The sequence below is a fragment of the Grampus griseus genome, assembly GCF_964374135.1.
Source record: "Grampus griseus genome assembly, chromosome: 16".
Lineage (NCBI taxonomy): Eukaryota > Metazoa > Chordata > Mammalia > Artiodactyla > Delphinidae > Grampus > Grampus griseus.
Window position 1 is genome coordinate 23,060,400 of NC_139010.1, and position 17,553 is coordinate 23,077,952.

The 17,553-nt window shown below is 36.1% G+C and overlaps 1 protein-coding gene across 3 annotated transcripts in view; it reads right to left on the reverse strand.

The window, feature by feature from the left end:
- The window catches only part of RUFY2 (RUN and FYVE domain containing 2), a 54,703-nt gene that overhangs the window by 25,111 nt on the left and 12,039 nt on the right, over positions 1–17,553 (reverse strand). For all 3 annotated transcript variants that reach the window (XM_082674170.1, XM_082674169.1, XM_082674168.1), the window contains exons 3-11: positions 15,525–15,642; positions 10,379–10,480; positions 8,557–8,680; positions 8,302–8,363; positions 7,179–7,244; positions 4,201–4,270; positions 2,106–2,207; positions 1,886–2,002; positions 878–1,045 (exon numbers count right to left, since the gene is read on the reverse strand). In XM_082674170.1, coding sequence (XP_082530296.1) covers positions 878–1,045; positions 1,886–2,002; positions 2,106–2,207; positions 4,201–4,270; positions 7,179–7,244; positions 8,302–8,363; positions 8,557–8,680; positions 10,379–10,480; positions 15,525–15,642 — 929 coding nt within the window. The remainder of the gene's footprint in view (positions 1–877; positions 1,046–1,885; positions 2,003–2,105; positions 2,208–4,200; positions 4,271–7,178; positions 7,245–8,301; positions 8,364–8,556; positions 8,681–10,378; positions 10,481–15,524; positions 15,643–17,553) is intronic.

Below are 17,553 nucleotides of genomic sequence, written 5' to 3' on the forward strand. Positions count from 1 at the left end.
TTAGGACTATACTGCGTAAAGAAGTTTACAAAAATGTCTTGCACATTTTGACTGAATTTTCCCAAAAGATTTAAGCTTCATCTGTTAATCTGTCAGCATTAAGAAACAAACTCAGGTAATTTTTTTGTTTGTTCTTTGACATTGCTACATTTCTTCAGCTTCCATTTAGGAAGTCACTGGTTTTTACTACAGACATGGCACAATTAAAATGGGCTCATAGGGCTTCCCTGGTGGCGCAGTGGTTGGGGGTCCGCCTGCCGGTGCGGGGGACGCGGGTTTGTGCCCCGGTCCGGGAGGATCCCACATGCCACGGAGCGGCTGGGCCCGTGAGCCATGGCCGCTGAGCCTGCGCGTCCAGAGCCTGTGCTCCACAACGGGAGAGGCCACAGCAGTGGGAGGCCCGCGTATCGCAAAAAAAAAAAAAAAAAAACACTCATCTCTTAAAAACCGAATCTTTCATACAAACATTCATTTTCAATTTGTTTTTTATTTATTTATTTTTTGGCTGCATCAGGTCTTAGTTGTGGCACACGGGATCTTTTGTTGCGGCACACGGGATCTTTCGTTGCAGTGCATGGGCTTCTCTCTAGTTGTGGGGTACAGGTTTTCTCTTCTCTAGCTGTGATGCGCAGGCTCCAGGGCGCGTGGGCTCTGTAGTTTGCGGCACGCAGGCTCTCTAGTTGAGGCGCGTTAAGTCCAGTATTTGTGGCGCGAGGGCTTAGCTGCCCCACTGCATGTGGGAACCTAGTCCCCGACCAGGGACGGAACCGCATCCCCTGCATTGGAAGGTGGATTCTTTACCACTAGACCACCAGGGAAGTCCCTCATTTTCAATTTATATAACAAGAAGTTCCAAGAATTTAAGAACATTCCTTACCTGCAACTTTTGATACATCTCTATGTTAATTGCTTTAACTTCCTCTAGTTGTTGTCGAAGGCCTATCAGAGTATCTTGTTTCTCATGGATATCTTTCTCCAACAACTTCATGGCAAGTTCAATCTCATGTTTCATACTAACTTGTACCGCGAGCTCATTCTCCACATCCTGCAATTCAATACAGCCTCAATTCACACACTGCTTCAGGATGTCAAAGTCAGATACACAACAAGTAATGACAACAAAAAACAGTTACTATTTATTACGCAGACTACTCCTTTTGAGTTATAAGCCCCACTATAGGGAATCAACTAGGCCCTATAAGAACATTCTAAACATTTTCAAATGCACGTTTTGTTAAATGAAAGCATTTTCCACATTGTATTAATTATCACTATTTTAATGGCTAGAGAATTATGTATTCTTATGCCTCATAAACTCAGTATTAATTTTCCTTAAACAAAGAAATGAAGTAGTCCATATCAGTAAAGGCCAAAGATAAATCAAAAATCCCATTTCACAAACAGTTTTAATTTCTTCTCTTCAAGAATTTTACATCAGAAGGATCCTAACATTAAAGACAAAGAGCAAAAGGGATGGAAAGGCTGGCAATACTCTCTTCTTGACCTGGGTTGGTTACACAGGTATTTATGTTATAATCCATCAAGCTACATATTTGTATTTTTCTGTCAGTATTTCATAATTTAGGAAGGTTAAAAAATAAGTTAATTTTAAATATGACTTTACTATTTGAATATTGATATCTGAATACATCATTCTATTTTTTGTAATGCTGGTCACAATATACTCATTTCACAAACACAGACTGTAACATAGTTTAAAAACACTGTTTAAAAAACACTGACACAATGGGATTTTAAAGAATTTGAAGGGACTAAGGGGATCAGATTGCTATCCTACACCAAGGAAGATAAGGCTGATAGAGATTTTAGGTGGTGCTTAAGGGTAAACTATCATTTTTTCTAACGTAACTGTAATGTAACCTACTTGTCTTAACTGAGATTCATCTCGAAGCTGCCTTCTGGCTTCATTGTACATTTCATCTAGCCCCTGCCTAGAATGCTTATATGTTTGAAGCTCAGTTTCCACATCTACTTTGGTAACCTAGGAAGAAAACATAAAACTTTTAATTCTATAATCACTACAATTAATACAGCACAGATATATCCAGTCTATGCAAAAGTCCCCAAAATCAATCTATACTTACTTCTAGGTGCTGCTGTGTTTTCATTAAAATCAATTTATTTTCACTTCGTAATTGATGATTTTCTTCTTGGAGTTTAATGATATTATTCTTTGCTATTGCTAACTAAAAATAAAACAGGGGCAAGAAAAAAAGATTTTAAACATCTGTATTTATACTTGCTTTACAGGTTATGTTCATGACTATAACAATAGAAAATAAAATTCGAAAACTTGTAAAATATCTCTCACATCTACAGAAATTTTCGTAAGAAAAATGTGCTCCTATTATCCCAAGATACCAATTAAAGGAATTATACTCTTATTTCTATTTCCTTTTGTTAACCAGTCAAATCGTATGTTAGTAGAAACATATTGCTTATCTGATTTATAATATGTCCTGAATACAAAGTGCATGAGTAAGCTTATGAAGAATTATATGGTAAACAGTAAGACTGTAAAGACTTGTGTAAAGGCAAAAATATCTATAAGGGAAGTTCCGCTATTACTGAAAATGTAACACAGACATTCATGATAATCAAATAGGACACCCTTGTGAAATCTGGGCATGCTGAGTGACTGACGATCACAAATATGAGACAGCTCTCACCCTCAGAGTTAAATATGAATGACTAAGTGACTTGGCTCTGAAGCCTAGAATGAAAAGAGGGATCCTAGGAAAGGAAAGCAGGAACTACTCCCCAATGTTGGCTTGCAAATAAATTTCTGAACACTTGGTCAGAAAGGCAACTCGAACTTCACAGTGCGCCTATTATGGTCAAGAGGCACAAACTAGTGAGGAGCTCTCTCTAATGGTCCCAATCTATCAAACTATCAAATGGTCCTCAACTATCAAAATGAAAATGCAGTCATGCAAACAGTCATGTGTTTCCTGGTTTGGGAAAATTAGGCCAATTCTAAAAGAAATATGAATTTTAATTAACATGTAAAGTAGGGTTCATAGCACTAATAACAGATTTCTTCCTCTAGCCTAAATAATTCTGAAAATGGAAAGCAATAATTCTTTTTAATTAATTTATTTATTTTATTTTTATTATTTATTTTTGGCTGCATTGGGTCTTCATTGCTGCGCGGGCTTTCTCTAGTTGCGAGTGGGGGCTACTCTTTGTTGCGGTGCGCGGGCTTCTCACTGCTGTGGCTTCTCTTGATGCAGAGGACGGGCTCTAGGCTCATGGGCTCTAGAGCACAGGCTCAGTAGTTGTGGCGCACGGGCTTAGTTGCTCTGCAGCATGTGGGATTTTCCTGGACCAGGGCTTGACCCCGTGTCCCCTGCATGGCAGGCAGATTCTTAACCAATGAGCCACCAAGGAAGTCCGGAAAGCAATAATTCTATGGTTAGATAGATTAAAAAAAAACAAAACAAAAAAAAAAAAACACAACTTATCTCAAAAGCAACTTTATAAATAGTATTAAAAAGAGATCTGAGGGAGTTCCCTGGTGGCCTAGAGGTTAGGATTTGGCACTGTCACGGCTGTGGCCCGGGTTCGATCCCTGGCTGGGGAACTGAGATCCCACAAGCTGTGCGGCATGGCCAAAATATTTGTTTTGAAGTTTTTAAAAAAATTTTTTAAAAAAAGAGAGCTGGGGTAAATTTCTGGTTCTGCAACCACCAGACAACTACTTCGACAATGCAGGAAACCAGAGCACATGGGATGAGTTTTACACATGGGAGTGTGGAGAAAGGGCGTACATGATCATGGACTGATGCTTGTAAGGAAAAGTAATCTGAATAGGAGAACACGAGGGACAGGATCATTTTAATGGTAATTCCTAACTATAGGTGGTACAGGTCATCCAGATTAAAAAATGAGACTCATGGCTTATTTATAGAAGAGTTGTATGCATTTCATCTTTAGGGCTCATTTCTAGAAGCTGAGTATCTCAAACAATTCACAGATTCACCTAAGAATTTGCCGGAGAATACATGGTTTCTTTAGAACTTATGATCATCAATTACAACTACACTATAAATATTCCATCATAATGATGAAAATGTGTTTTTGTGTGTGTGCACGCTTAATGCATTCATACTTAAAATGGAAAAGGATCACCAATACTAGGTCCATGAAAGGCAATTATCCATGGCTAGGTGACAATACCTCTTCAATCAGCTTAGTATTTGACTTTTCTAAAGAGTCAACTCTTGAATGGAGACTGCTGACTGTGCTGCTGAAATTAATAAAGAAAAAACTCATTCAGAATCACACAAACTCACAAAGGCAAGAAAAAGTATGTTATCCTGGACTCATCATGTTGACTGACATGCACCAACTGCCCTGTCTGAATTTTTGATTTTGGGAAATTTCATTAAGTTGGAGAACTTGATCTGACTAACAGAGCAATAAAATCTGTAGCAAAAGAATAAAATTTTCCATTAAAATTCCATTTGGTGCTGCTCATTATATTTTGCTGTCTTCTTAGGGGCCTTCTTACATTTAACTTATAACATTTAGGAATTAAAATTCCACACAAAGATTACTAAATATTGTTAAAACTAAATTCAAAATTATTTTAAATTTAGGATGATTTTAAATGTCCACTTTATAATTAAGTGGCTTAATGAAGCTTGTAAATAGTGGTCTTCAACACAAGCTCCATCTGTTCACCCTCTCCACTTTCATAATAACTTAAAGACCTCCAAACTCACCCATGGTTTGGGAAATGTGAATATGAGACACCCAGCATCAGGTATCCAATCAGCCTGCAGCTAAGCAATCACCCGTCTTTCAAGGATAGAGTCAAAAGTCAGGTTACAGTATATGAACAAATTTGTTCTGTGTATTTTTACTTAAATCGATCAAGATTGGACATTATTGTACATTTTACTGAGTCATTTTTCAAGGTCTGCTTGATTCTACCATCTCAAACTTTCTCTAATAAAATGAAATATGCTGTATACGTTGCAGTAAAATCTATAATAGATTCAACAAATTTTACACTAGCCTCAGAAATAAGTAATGGCATATTAGTTTAACTGATGAAACAAGAAAAATGTTTTTCTACTCATATTAAATCATTTTTAAAATACAATCATTCTTAGGTAAACAACTTGAATTTTTCACAAACAGCACAAGGGTATCCTGATGGTGATATGTAATAAGTACAGGACTAGGAGATGGAAGACCAAGTTTATAGTCCCTGCTTTTCTACTTTGTAATTGTGTCACCTTCAAAGTTGTAAAACCTTTCTGAGCTTCAGTTTCCTTATCTATAAAATCAGACAATGATATGTGCCCTACTTTTATGTGAGAATCAGTAAGATAATAATCAAAAAGCACTTTTAAAAACAATAAACCCTCAACAGTTTTTTTCTTTAAGTGAAGGATAATAAGTGAGTTCTATTTTTTCTATTTTCTATACTTTTGAAATATTCTAAATGTACAAGAACTACTTTCTAAAGAGACAAACAATAAAAAAATTAATACATAAAATATACAAAAGTAAGGTACCAATATTGCTGTAAGTGAATAATACACATAATTGAAAAGGGAATGAGAAAGCTCTTCTGAACTGAATGAAATAAACTCTAAAGATAAACAGTTGAGTAAGAATAGTAAAGTACAGACTAGTGTAAAAAGTATGCTACCCTATGTATCTCTGGAGGCATACACAAGAACCTGGTGTATTAATTACTCCCAAAGAGGGAAACCAGATGGTTGGAGATCAGGGAAGAGGGAAATTTTTCATTTTATGTTCCTTCTGAAGTTCGAACCATGTGAATATATTACCTATTCCCAAATAGTGAGTAAAAATTTAAAAGTAAATAAATAAGCAGTACAAGGTTGCATTCAGATATACAATCTCAGAAATACAAATTACAAAATACATATATATATGCATATATTTCCTATATCAATTATTAAAACTCCATGATGAAAAAAGAAAAGACACTGATATAAGATCTTTCTTCTCTCTCCAACTTCAGAGAGAAAGCAAGAGTTACAACTTATTAGTTTCTTTTTCTAAAATGGGAAAATGTTTAACTGTATTTTCAGATTGTAATGCATGTTTATTGAGTGAAACTCAGAAAATACATAAAAGTATAAAGAAATTTAACAATTATTCATAATATCACCCAGAGATAGCCATTTTTGAATTATTCATCTTAGTTAATGAGAACAGTCTGTTTCTAACAATGTAGTAAATATTGTTCACTATACCTGTGCTATCTGGTATGGCAGCCATAAGCCACATGTGGCTTCTCTGAATTGAAATGTGCTGTAAGTGTAAAATGCACATTGAATTTTGAAAACAGTACAACAAAATATATAAAATATCTCATATTTCATGTTTCTTTTTTATTTTTTTAATGTGGTTACTAGATATTTTAAATTACCTTTGTGACTCACATTATATTTCTACTAGACAGAACTATACTACACTATTTTACACACAAGATCTCAGAAATTCTACCCTGATAGAGTATTCACTAACAGCTTCAATGACCAGGTGACATTGGAAGGAGAAAACTTCCACCATGGAAGATGACAGTCACACTGACACGTGAGTCCTTTGAAGTAGGAAAAATGAATTTTTTTTTTTTTTTTTTTTTTTTTGCGGTGTGTGGGTCTCTCACTGTTGTGGCCTCTCCCATTGCGGAGCACAGGCTCCGGACGCACAGGCTCAGCGGCCATGGCTCACGGGCCCAGCCGCTCCGCGGCATGTGGGATCTTCCCAGACCGGGGCACGAACCTGTGTCCCCTGCATCGGCAGGCGGACTCTCAACCACTGCGCCACCAGGGAAGCCCAGAAAAATGAATTTTTGAACCACCAAAATGATATAAACTTTCACCCTATCTAGCCTTTTTTTCTCAAGGGTAGAGGAATAAGTCTGAAATTCTATTTTTAAATGTCTCTGAAGATTCTATTTAAAAATATGACTCTCATTTTCTGCTGAAAATCAGTTATTTCCAATAATTCTCTGTATTCTCAATTTCCATTCACTCTCTATCCCCTCAACCCCTTTTCAAAGATGCTTAGAAAAAAGGAATAGGGTTAAGATGACCTGAAGGGGGAAAAAAAAAAACCTAAGACAACATCCAAAATGTACTAAGTATCCATGTGTCCATAATACTTACTTCAGTTGTCTATTTAATTCTTCAACATAATTCTTCTGGTCTAATATGGCAGCAATTTGAACATTCCTAGAGGAGGGGAAAAAGCAGCTTTGTGCTAACTGGAAAGGTATTTACTGGGTGACCAAAAAAAAAAACCCCCACAAAAGATCTAAATTATCTAAAATTGTGTTAAACCATAATGGTAAAACAACGTTATCTTGCCTTTAAAATAAAATTCAAGAATCTTTATAATCATATAGCAGCAAGCTGTGTACTAAATAACTACAACTTTTGTTAAATAAATTACTTGCTAATATTAAACAATACCATTAGTATGTTTTTAAATACTTTTGCATTTATTTATTTAATTTATTTATTTATTTATTTTTGCGGTACGCGGCCCTCTCACTGTTGTGGCCTCTCCCGCTGCGGAGCACAGGCTCCGGACGCGCAGGCTCAGCGGCATGGCTCACGGGCCTAGCCGCTCCGCGGCATGTGGGATCTTCCCGGACCGGGGCACGAACCCGTGTCCCCTGCATCGGCAGGCGGACTCTCAACCACTGTGCCACCAGGGAAGTCCCATTTATTTTTTTAAGAAATATATTTGACATATAACATTGTGTAAATTTAAGGTGTACAACATGTTAATATGATACATTTAATATTGTGAAATGATTACCGTTATGTCTTAAAATAAACCAGCATTTGTAAGCTTATGAATAATAAGCTTTCATTTCTTTTTATCACAGAAACAGAGCTGACCATTAAAATGGGTCTCCGGGGAATTCCCTGGCAGTCCAGTGGTTAGGACTCCATGCTCTCAGTAACAAGGGCCCAGGTTCGATCCCTGGTCGGGGAACTAAAATCCCATAAGCCGTGCAGCACAACCAAAAAATAAAGAAAGAAAAAAGAAAATGGGTCTCTGAACTACTGGTATGACCAAAAGTCATACTTCAGATTAAAACCTCCTTCTAAGTGATTTTTGCTTTGTAAACCTAGTAAATGGAAGTGAAAACAAAACAAAGCAGGAACTACACAGAAAAAAAGGAAATAAAAACCACATTGCAAATAGATGGACCTCATACTGATTTGTAAAGAGCTACATATAAAATACAACATGTGAAATAACTTATGAAAATCATACCTTTCTTTATTTCCAATATCTTCTTCGTTCTTTAAATACATGGAAAAATCAATCACTCCAACCTAAAGTAAATAAAGTTATTCTTATTTAGAGGGTGGAAATTCTAGAAGTACCTTTAACATACAACTGACTTTCATCCCTAATTTTTTTCTAGTGTTTAACAGCACTGTTTACAACTTAGAGTAATACCTGGATCAAAGAGGAACAGTACAAACTGAAAACACTCTGTATTTGGCACTAGTCATTCTCACTTACTTGTGAGTCTAAATCCTCTCCCTTTACACACAGATTAGCGTCTATCACATTCAGGCCAACCAGCAGCCCAACAATTACTGCTCCTTCTTCTTCCATCATTAGTGCATGATACTCATAGAATTCACTGTGAAAATTAAAATAATAAAAATCTTACATTACAAATTTATTTTGAAAACTAAATTTTAAAATCTCAATACCTTATTACAAGAATGGAACCAATATAAATTAGGTAACTTGAAATTAGCCTTTCTATATGCAAATAACTTAAAATTTTTGAGATTTAAATGTCTATAAAGAAAACGTAAAAGAAACGGACTGAAGGAGATAAAAGAGGAAAAGGAATTTTGAGAGAGAGAAAAGAGAAGCAAACAGAGATTTAAAAGAAAAAAGGGAGCAGCATTGAGCCCTGGAATGTTTGTGACTCTCGAAAGATACAGTGACTGCTGCTGATCTGATTACGATACTTTTTAGTACAGTTGAATTTTCATCCCAGGACTTATTAAGACGCTTAGGATAAAGACTAATGTGGGGAAACGAACATAAGAAACATTTCAAGTCCATTTTCTAGTCAATGCATTTGGTATATCTATTGCAAGTGCTCTTAATAGATAAGCATTAAAGATATTTATGGATATCTAGATCCCAAAAAATGTTCAAACAAGGGACTTGTGAAAGAAATAGGACAGCCTAAAAACTAAGACTTGACAACTAATACTCAGAAAACTATTTATCACTGTCTCATGCCTTCCTCAAGAAGTCCCATGTATATTACTTAATCACCTTAATTAACCTTCAGAATATCGTTGAGAAATTGAAGGCGTTTAAAGCATGGTCATTCTCATTTAACAAATGGGAAAACCAAGATGTACAACTGGAGTCACAAGTAAAATAAAAAACGACCAGGTACTTCCCTGGTGGTCCAGTGGTAAAGAATCCACCTTCCAGTGCAGGGCATGAGGGTTTGATCCCTGGTTGGGGAACTAAGATCCCACGTGCCGAGGGGCAACTAAGCCCACAAGCCACAACTACTAAGCCCATGTGCCTCAACTAGAGAGCCCACGTGCTGCAAACTACACAGCCCACGTGCTCTGGAGCCTGCACACCACAACTACAGAGCCCACGTGCCATAACTACAGAGAGAAAACCCACACGCCACAACTAGAAAGAAGCCCGCACGCTGCAATGAATAGCCTTAGCACCGCAATAAAAAAGATCCTTCATTCCACAACGAAGACCCGATGGAGCCAAAAATAAAAATAAATTTAAAAGAAGAAAACATTAAAAAAAAAAAGACCAGATTCTCCAAAATATCACAGAGGCACTCTAAGAGAACAAGGGCGAAGAGAGGGGCTGCCATGGGCCCACTCCCTTTGAGAACTGATATCCTTGCTTTGAAAGTCTGTCTTAAACATTTGGCCTTCAATTTAAACTGACAGTTTAAAAAGCGTCCACAATACAATCAAAGCAGTAGTTTGGACATTCAAGATCTAAAGAGAAACCTCCTGAATTAAAGCCCCAAATTCCAATACAAATTTTTATTCATAGAATTAACTAATTTAGGAAAAAATTAAAACTTAGAAATATGACATATAAATTACCACCTTGTCAGCCAATAAAAATCTTACAGTATTCATTTTTTAGGCTAGTTCTTGATCCATGTTATGTCTCCACTATGCTTCTCTATCTCATTTTGCTCCTCCTTTTATTTTATGCCATCGTAATGTATTTTACATATCCTTTCATACTATATCTTCAACCATTTTTGGGAAACAGGATATAAATGAAATAAAAAATGAAAATGAACATGATTTAATGGTAGTACCTCAAGAGATCCCTTTGAATAATTAAGCAACGCAGGTAGTCAGCCATTTTTTTTTGCATGAGGGCTAATCGAAGCCACGCTCTTGCACGACCCAGGGGGGTCCTGAAAAGCAAAACCCAACAGTCAGAAAAGAGCCCCAGCCCAAAGATTATAGACTACATCTTCTATCTTTGTTGAAGTACACATTAATAAAGAAAAAAGCAATTTATCATGGTTTTATCTTAGTTTCTAGAGTTTCAAGCTGACTTAGTTTCAAGTCAGCTCTTTGAGCATGCAAACCAATCCCTGGGAGCTTTTTAAGTCTCTAAGATAAATCTGCACCTACAGGACATCTAGGTACCATTTTATGTCTTGGAAAAAATGACTCTCTAAATAGTGAGGATAATTCCACAAGAAATATTTTATCAGAATAGGCTTAGCCCTCTAAATATGATTATGCAAAATGCATCAATAAAGGCAATATAATGCTCTCAAAAAATAACTGATATTATACCTGAATTTTAAAAATCATGACAAAGCTAAGAAGGTATCTAGATGCTAATTAATTAGAAAGAATCACTGCTTGCTATTTTTCAAATGTTTCTTTTATCCAGTTGTCGTTTAAAACATTAAATCTCCTCTTTAACGTGGAGGCCTGATGGGAACAGAACTTTTAAAACAACAAATTTGTCTGAAAGGCTGTGGACCAGGCCATTTTTGCTGGCTATAAGCAGTGTCTCTGGGACAGAGGGAGCACACAGCTCTTCTTAAAACTGAAGGTATCCTGCAACCTTACCAAATACGTTGATTAGTTCTAGTAGTTTTCTGGTGGCATCTTTAGGATTTTCTATGTATAGTATCATGTCATCAGCAAACAGTGACAGTTTTACTTCTTCTTTTCCATTTGTATTCCTTTTATATCTTTTCCTTCTCTGATTGCTGTGGCTAGGACTTCCAATACTACATTGAATAATAGTGGTGAGAGTGGACATCCTTGTCTTGTTACTGATCTTAGAGGAAATGCTTTCAGCTTTTCACCACTGAGAATGATGTTTACTGTGGGTTTGTCATATATGGTTTTTATTATGTTGAGGTAGGTTCCCTCTATGCCCACTTTCTGGAGAGTTTTTATCATAAATGGGTGTTGAATTCTGTCAGAAGCTTTTTCTGCATCTATTGAGATGATCTTATGGTTAACAACGAAAGGTCAGAAAGAGAAATTAAGAAAACAATAAGAGAATAAAATACCTAGGAATAAACCTACCTAAGGAGGCAAAAGACCTGTACTCAGAAAACTATAAAACACTGATGAAAGAAAACAAAGATAACATAAACAGATGGAGAGATATACCATTCTGCTAGACTGGAAGAATCAATATTGTGAAAATGACCATACCACCCAAAGCAATCTACAGGTTCAATGCAATCCCTATCAAATTACCAATGGCATTTTTCACAGAACTAGAACAAAAAATTTTACAACTTGTATGGAAACACAAAAGACCCCAAACAGCCAAAGCAATCTTGAGAAAGAAAAATGGAGCTGGAGGAATCAAGCTCCCTGACTTCAGACTATACTATGAAGCTACAGTAATCAAGACAGTATGGTACTGGCACAAAAACAGAAATATAGATCAATGGAATAGGATAGAAAGCCCAGAGATAAACCCACGCACATATGGTTACCTTATCTTTGACAAAGGAGGGAAGAATGTACATTGGAGAAAGGACAGCCTCTTCAATAAGTGGTGCTGGTAAAAACGGATAGATACATGTAAAAGAATGAAATTGGAACACACCATACGCAAAAATAAACTCAAAATGGATTAAAGAACTAAATGTAAGGCCAGAAACTATCAAACTCTTAGAGGAAAACATAGGCAGAACACTCTGTGACATACATCACAGCAAGATCCTTTTTGACCCACCTCCTAGAGTAAGGGAAATAAAAACAAAAATAGACAAATGGGACCTAATGCAACTTAAAAGCTTTTAGACAGCAAAGGAAACCATAAACAAGACGAAAAGACAACCCTCAGAATGGGGGAAAATATTTGCAAACAAAGTAACTGACAAAGGATTAATCTCCAAAATATACAAGCAGCTCACGCAGCTCAATATCACAAAAAACAAACAACCCAATCCAAAAATGGGCAGAAGACCTAACTAGACATTTCTCCAAAGAAGATATACAGATGGCCAGCAAATACATGAAAAGATGCTCAACATCACTGATCAGGAGAGAAATGCAAATCAAAACCATAATGAGGTACTACCTCACACAGGTCAGAAATGGTCATCATCAAAAAATCTACAAACAATAAATGCTGGAGAGGGTGTGGAGAAAAGGGAACCCTCTTGCACTGTTGGTGGGAATGTAAATTGCTACAGCCACTATGGAGAACAGTATGAAGGTTCCTTAAAAAACTAAAAATAGAACTACCATACGACCCAGCAATCCCACTATTGGGCATATACCCTGAGAAAACCAGAATTCAAAGAGTCATGTACCACAGTGTTCACTGCAGCACTATTTACAACAGCCAGGACATGGAAGCAACCTAAATGTCCACTGACAGATGAATGGATAAAGAGGATGTGGCACATATAGACAATGGAATATTACTCAGCCATAAAAAGGAACGAAATTGAGTTTTTGTAGTGAGGTGGATGGACCTAGAATTTGTCATACAGAGTGAAGTAAGTCAGAAAGAGAAAAACAAACACTGAATGCTAATGCATGTATATGGAATTTTAAATAGCAGTATGGATGAACCTAGTGGCAGGGCAGGAATAAAGATGCAGATGTAGAGAACAGACTTGAGGGCACGGAGGGGAAGGGGAAGCTGGGACAAAGTGAGAGAGTACCACTGACATATATACACTCCCAAATGTAAAATGGATGGCTAGTGGGAAGTTGCTGCATAGCACAGGGAGATCAGCTGGATGCTTTGTGATCACCAAGAGTGGTGGGATAGGGAGGAGGGTAGGAGGGAAGCTCAAGAGGGAGGGGATATGTGGATATATGTATACATATAGCTGATTCACTTTGTTGTACAGCAGACACTAACACAACATTGTAAAGCATTTATACTCTAATAAAGATGTAAAAAAAAAACTGACGGCGTTTGTGCTCAAGATGAAAACTAATTCTACCTAGGCAAGAGATGTGATGTGTACAAAGCAAAAAACAACACAGTAACTCCTTGTGGCAAACTGAACAAAACCAGCCATCTAGGGAAAGGTAACCTGTGCTCATGGTAACAGTGGCATGGTTTGCACCAAATTCTGAAGCAACCTTCCTGCTAAGGTCATAGGACACAAAATCGGTGTGATGCTATACCCCTCAAGGATTTAAACTTATTGAAAAGTAAATAAATAAAAGTGTGGATTTGTTCTCTTGCTAAAAAAAATTTAATCTCGTATCTCTCTTATCCAAATTCTTATCATTTAGTAAAAATAAAACCAAGTTTTACAGAACATGTATGACTTTTTTAAAGAGAAATACATCATTCACACTTTTATGTTTTCTTATGCAGAGAACATTTTAGCAGGTAATGTGGGAGGAAACTTAATCTTCACTTCAAACAGCTAACAACTTTCTTATGGCTTAGCATTTTATTTTATTTATTGTTTGGCTTTTTAAAAGCAATATGAACATGTATCTTCATATTAAAATGAAGCCAAATCTTATATTTCTCTTTTTGAGAGTTAAATTCCCCTTTTCCTCTCTTTGTTAAAAATTGCTACACCTTATATACCATTGTAAGAAATATGAAGTGTGAACGTCACTTGCTATTTAATTCTAAAAACTGGGTTTAAATCCTGGCTCTGCCACTTGTTAACTGTAACTTCTTTGATCTTTACTTTTCACATCTATACAATTATCATGATAATAATGTCTACCCTAAGGTTGATTTAAGCGCTAAATGAGATAAGTCATGTAAAACAATTATCCTGTTATCCTGATACAGTACTCAATGAATAGCTATTTACTTTTATCACTCAATTAAGTACAACTTGCAAATTTGGATGTTGTGATAACAGAAAACACTACCATATTCCCTATAACATACAAAACCCTAAATTGTAAAGCTAAGAGAAAGCAAACTGATAATCTGACAAAAAATGGTAAGTATAAAAAAAAAAGTTATCTCATTCACAAGAATTAAGATAAACTAAAGTAAGCTCTTCTATCTTAATCACACCCTGAAGAACATAAAACCTTAGCCTTAACAGCAAAACACCTGCAAAAAATTTTCAACACTCATGAGTCACTAGCTAGAACATTCAGCTTTTAGGACATTTCATATACAGTTTTTCCTCAGTATTTGTGGGGGATTGGTTCCAGGACCCCCTCAGATACCAAAATCCATGGATACTCAAGCCCCTTATATAAAATGGCATAGTATTTTGCATATAACCTATGCGCATCCTCCCATATACTTTAAATCATCTCTAGATTACTTATAATACCTAAAATAAAGTAAATACTATGTAAATAGTTGCCAGGGTGTGGCAAATTCAAGTTTTGCTTTTTGAAACCTTCTGAAAAAAAATTTTTTGAATATGTTTGATCCAAAGTTGGTTGTATCTGCAGATGCAAAACCCACAGATATCGAGGGCCAGCTGCACCTTCATCTAGTCAAACAGGCAGATGACAATATAGATCCCAATTTTAAGAATAAAAAAAAGTAATTTGCACAAGTCCTGTGGTACAAAAATGGCTTATCAGAGAACTCAAATCTCCTGAGCCTTTGCCCTGGATTTAGCTTAAATCAGTCTTCAAATAGTACAACTGCCTACTACTGCAAACCAGCTTAATACTCAGGAAACGGAAATGCATAATTGATACATCCTATCTTAAAAGAACTTGCCTATTTCCTGCAATACAATGCAGAATTTAAGTAAGTGATATAAGAGTGACTATAATGATAGCAGTATAAAAGAAACAGCACTTAATTCTTATTGAAGGGGCTAAGAAAAATTTCATAAAGGAAATGAAATTTGAGCTGAGCCATAAAGAATAAACAGAATTTTATTAGAAGAGAATGCAAGAAGGTTACATAAGGCTGCGAGAAGATAATAAACTAGACTGTGAGGTACTTTTAAGGAATAGTAAATATACTTCTACGGTGAAGGAGGAACAAGTAATAAGATTACTTACTTAAGACCAGGTAAATCCCGGACACTAGCTCCTATTTCCTCTGCTTCTGGGTACAGCTTCTCCACCAGTTCCAAAGGGCCCCATATAGTTTTGTTATAACTCAAAAATGATTTTCTTACTTTAAAAAGAAAATATAATGCATGTAACTTCAACTTACAAAACTGTAGTAACCTCATGTTAAATACTTAGTTTCAACATTTCTAACTTAACATACGATTATTCACAGACCTTTCCTCTCTTATCACTACACAGCCCTGTTGATCAGAAGCCTGTTGATTCTGATATTCTCCCTATCAGAAATATGCACCTTGGTCATTTTTCCATATCAGAAATATGCAAGTAGGTAATTAAAGTAGAAGAACAACTAGGCTCATTCTTTTTTTTTTAACTTTCTTTTTTTAATAGATATTTATTTTATTTTGCGCAGGCTTCTCGATAGCTGTGGCGCACAGGCTCAGTAGTTGCAGTGCATGGGCTCTGTAGTTGGTGGCGTGAGGGCTCCAGAGCACACGAGCTCTCTAGTTGTGGTGTGCAGGCTCAGCAGTTGCAGTGTATGGGCTTAGTTTCCCTGCAGCACGTGGGATCTTAGCTCCCCGACCACGGATTGAACCGGCGTCCCCTGCATTGCAAGACCAATTCTTAACCACTGGACTACCAGGGAAGTCCCATAGGCTCATTCTTTACCAGTACAAAAATAAGACTGGTGGCCCTAGCAGGCTGATCTTTACCAGTTTATTCAATAAACCAAGGACAAATAGTTATTTTATTTCTAAACACAAAAAATTGTGACTTTACTTTTCCTTTTATTTGAATGTGAGATTCGGGTAATATAAAACCATGAAATCACTATGTTTCCTTCTAATACTGACCAGATCTCCTGTAGATCCAGTGTGCCTATCATATGCACCACCCAAAAGCCAGCAAGATAGGCAATTTTCCCTGGGGGAGAAAAATCAATCAGCACAAAGTAGCTTTATAATGGCTGATCAAGATAGGCATTTGACTGTTAGGATATGCCTCATGATATTTTGGGAAGTAAAGGAAAATATATTCAGAAAAGAGTCTAAAACGTAACTATCGTGGCCATCATTTGGCAATTCCATTTCAGCAGTCTGGGGGAAAATAAAGACCTATGTCACTGCTATTTTTTTTTTAAATAAAAAGGAAGTTTTTCAAAAAGCAAATTAAAACTCAAGGCCTGAGATAAGACTGTTGACTTCCTGATGTATTAAAAGAAGTATTCAGAGACTGAGAATATCAAGAGTAGGCAAAAATGTGGGGAAACAAACACATTCACTGTTGTTTGATTAATCAGTGAAGGCTTTACAGACATCAGTTGCCTATATTCTTTGACCCAATAATTCTACTCCTAAGAATCCTAAAGAAATCTTAGCACGTGTGTACAAACATATATATCCAAAGATGTCCTTACAGCATAATTTTAATGATAAAAAACTGGAAACACCTAAGTGTACATTAAGAGGAAAGTAGTTAAATAAGTCATGGTATACATATACTATGAAATATTTTACAGCCATTAAAAATGTGATAAAGACTCTATGTAAATGGCAAAATCTCCAAACCATACCATTAAGTTTTTCTTTTTTTTAAATAGGGAAAAAAAGAAAGTCACAGAATAATACAGTATGATTTTATTTAGAGTAAAAGAAAAAATCACCTGTAATTCAATTTAAAAAAGAAAGAAAGAAAAACAGAAAAGAGCTGGAAGAGTGACAAAGATTCCTTTAGAGAGATGAATGGAAGAGAATGAAGGGAAATTATGTTTTTGCTCCATGTGCTTCTATGTTGTTTGATTCATGTACAAAAAGAACATATTTCACTATTATATATAATTTTTAAAATTATTTTAACTCTAATGAAAGAAAAAGTGGAATCTGAAGAAACAAAAACAACAAAACCAAACTCATAGATACACGTTCCAGATTGGTGGTTGCCAGGGTTGGAGGGTGGGAATAGATGAAATGGGTAAAGATGGTCAAAAGGTACAAACTTCTAGTTATAAAAGAAG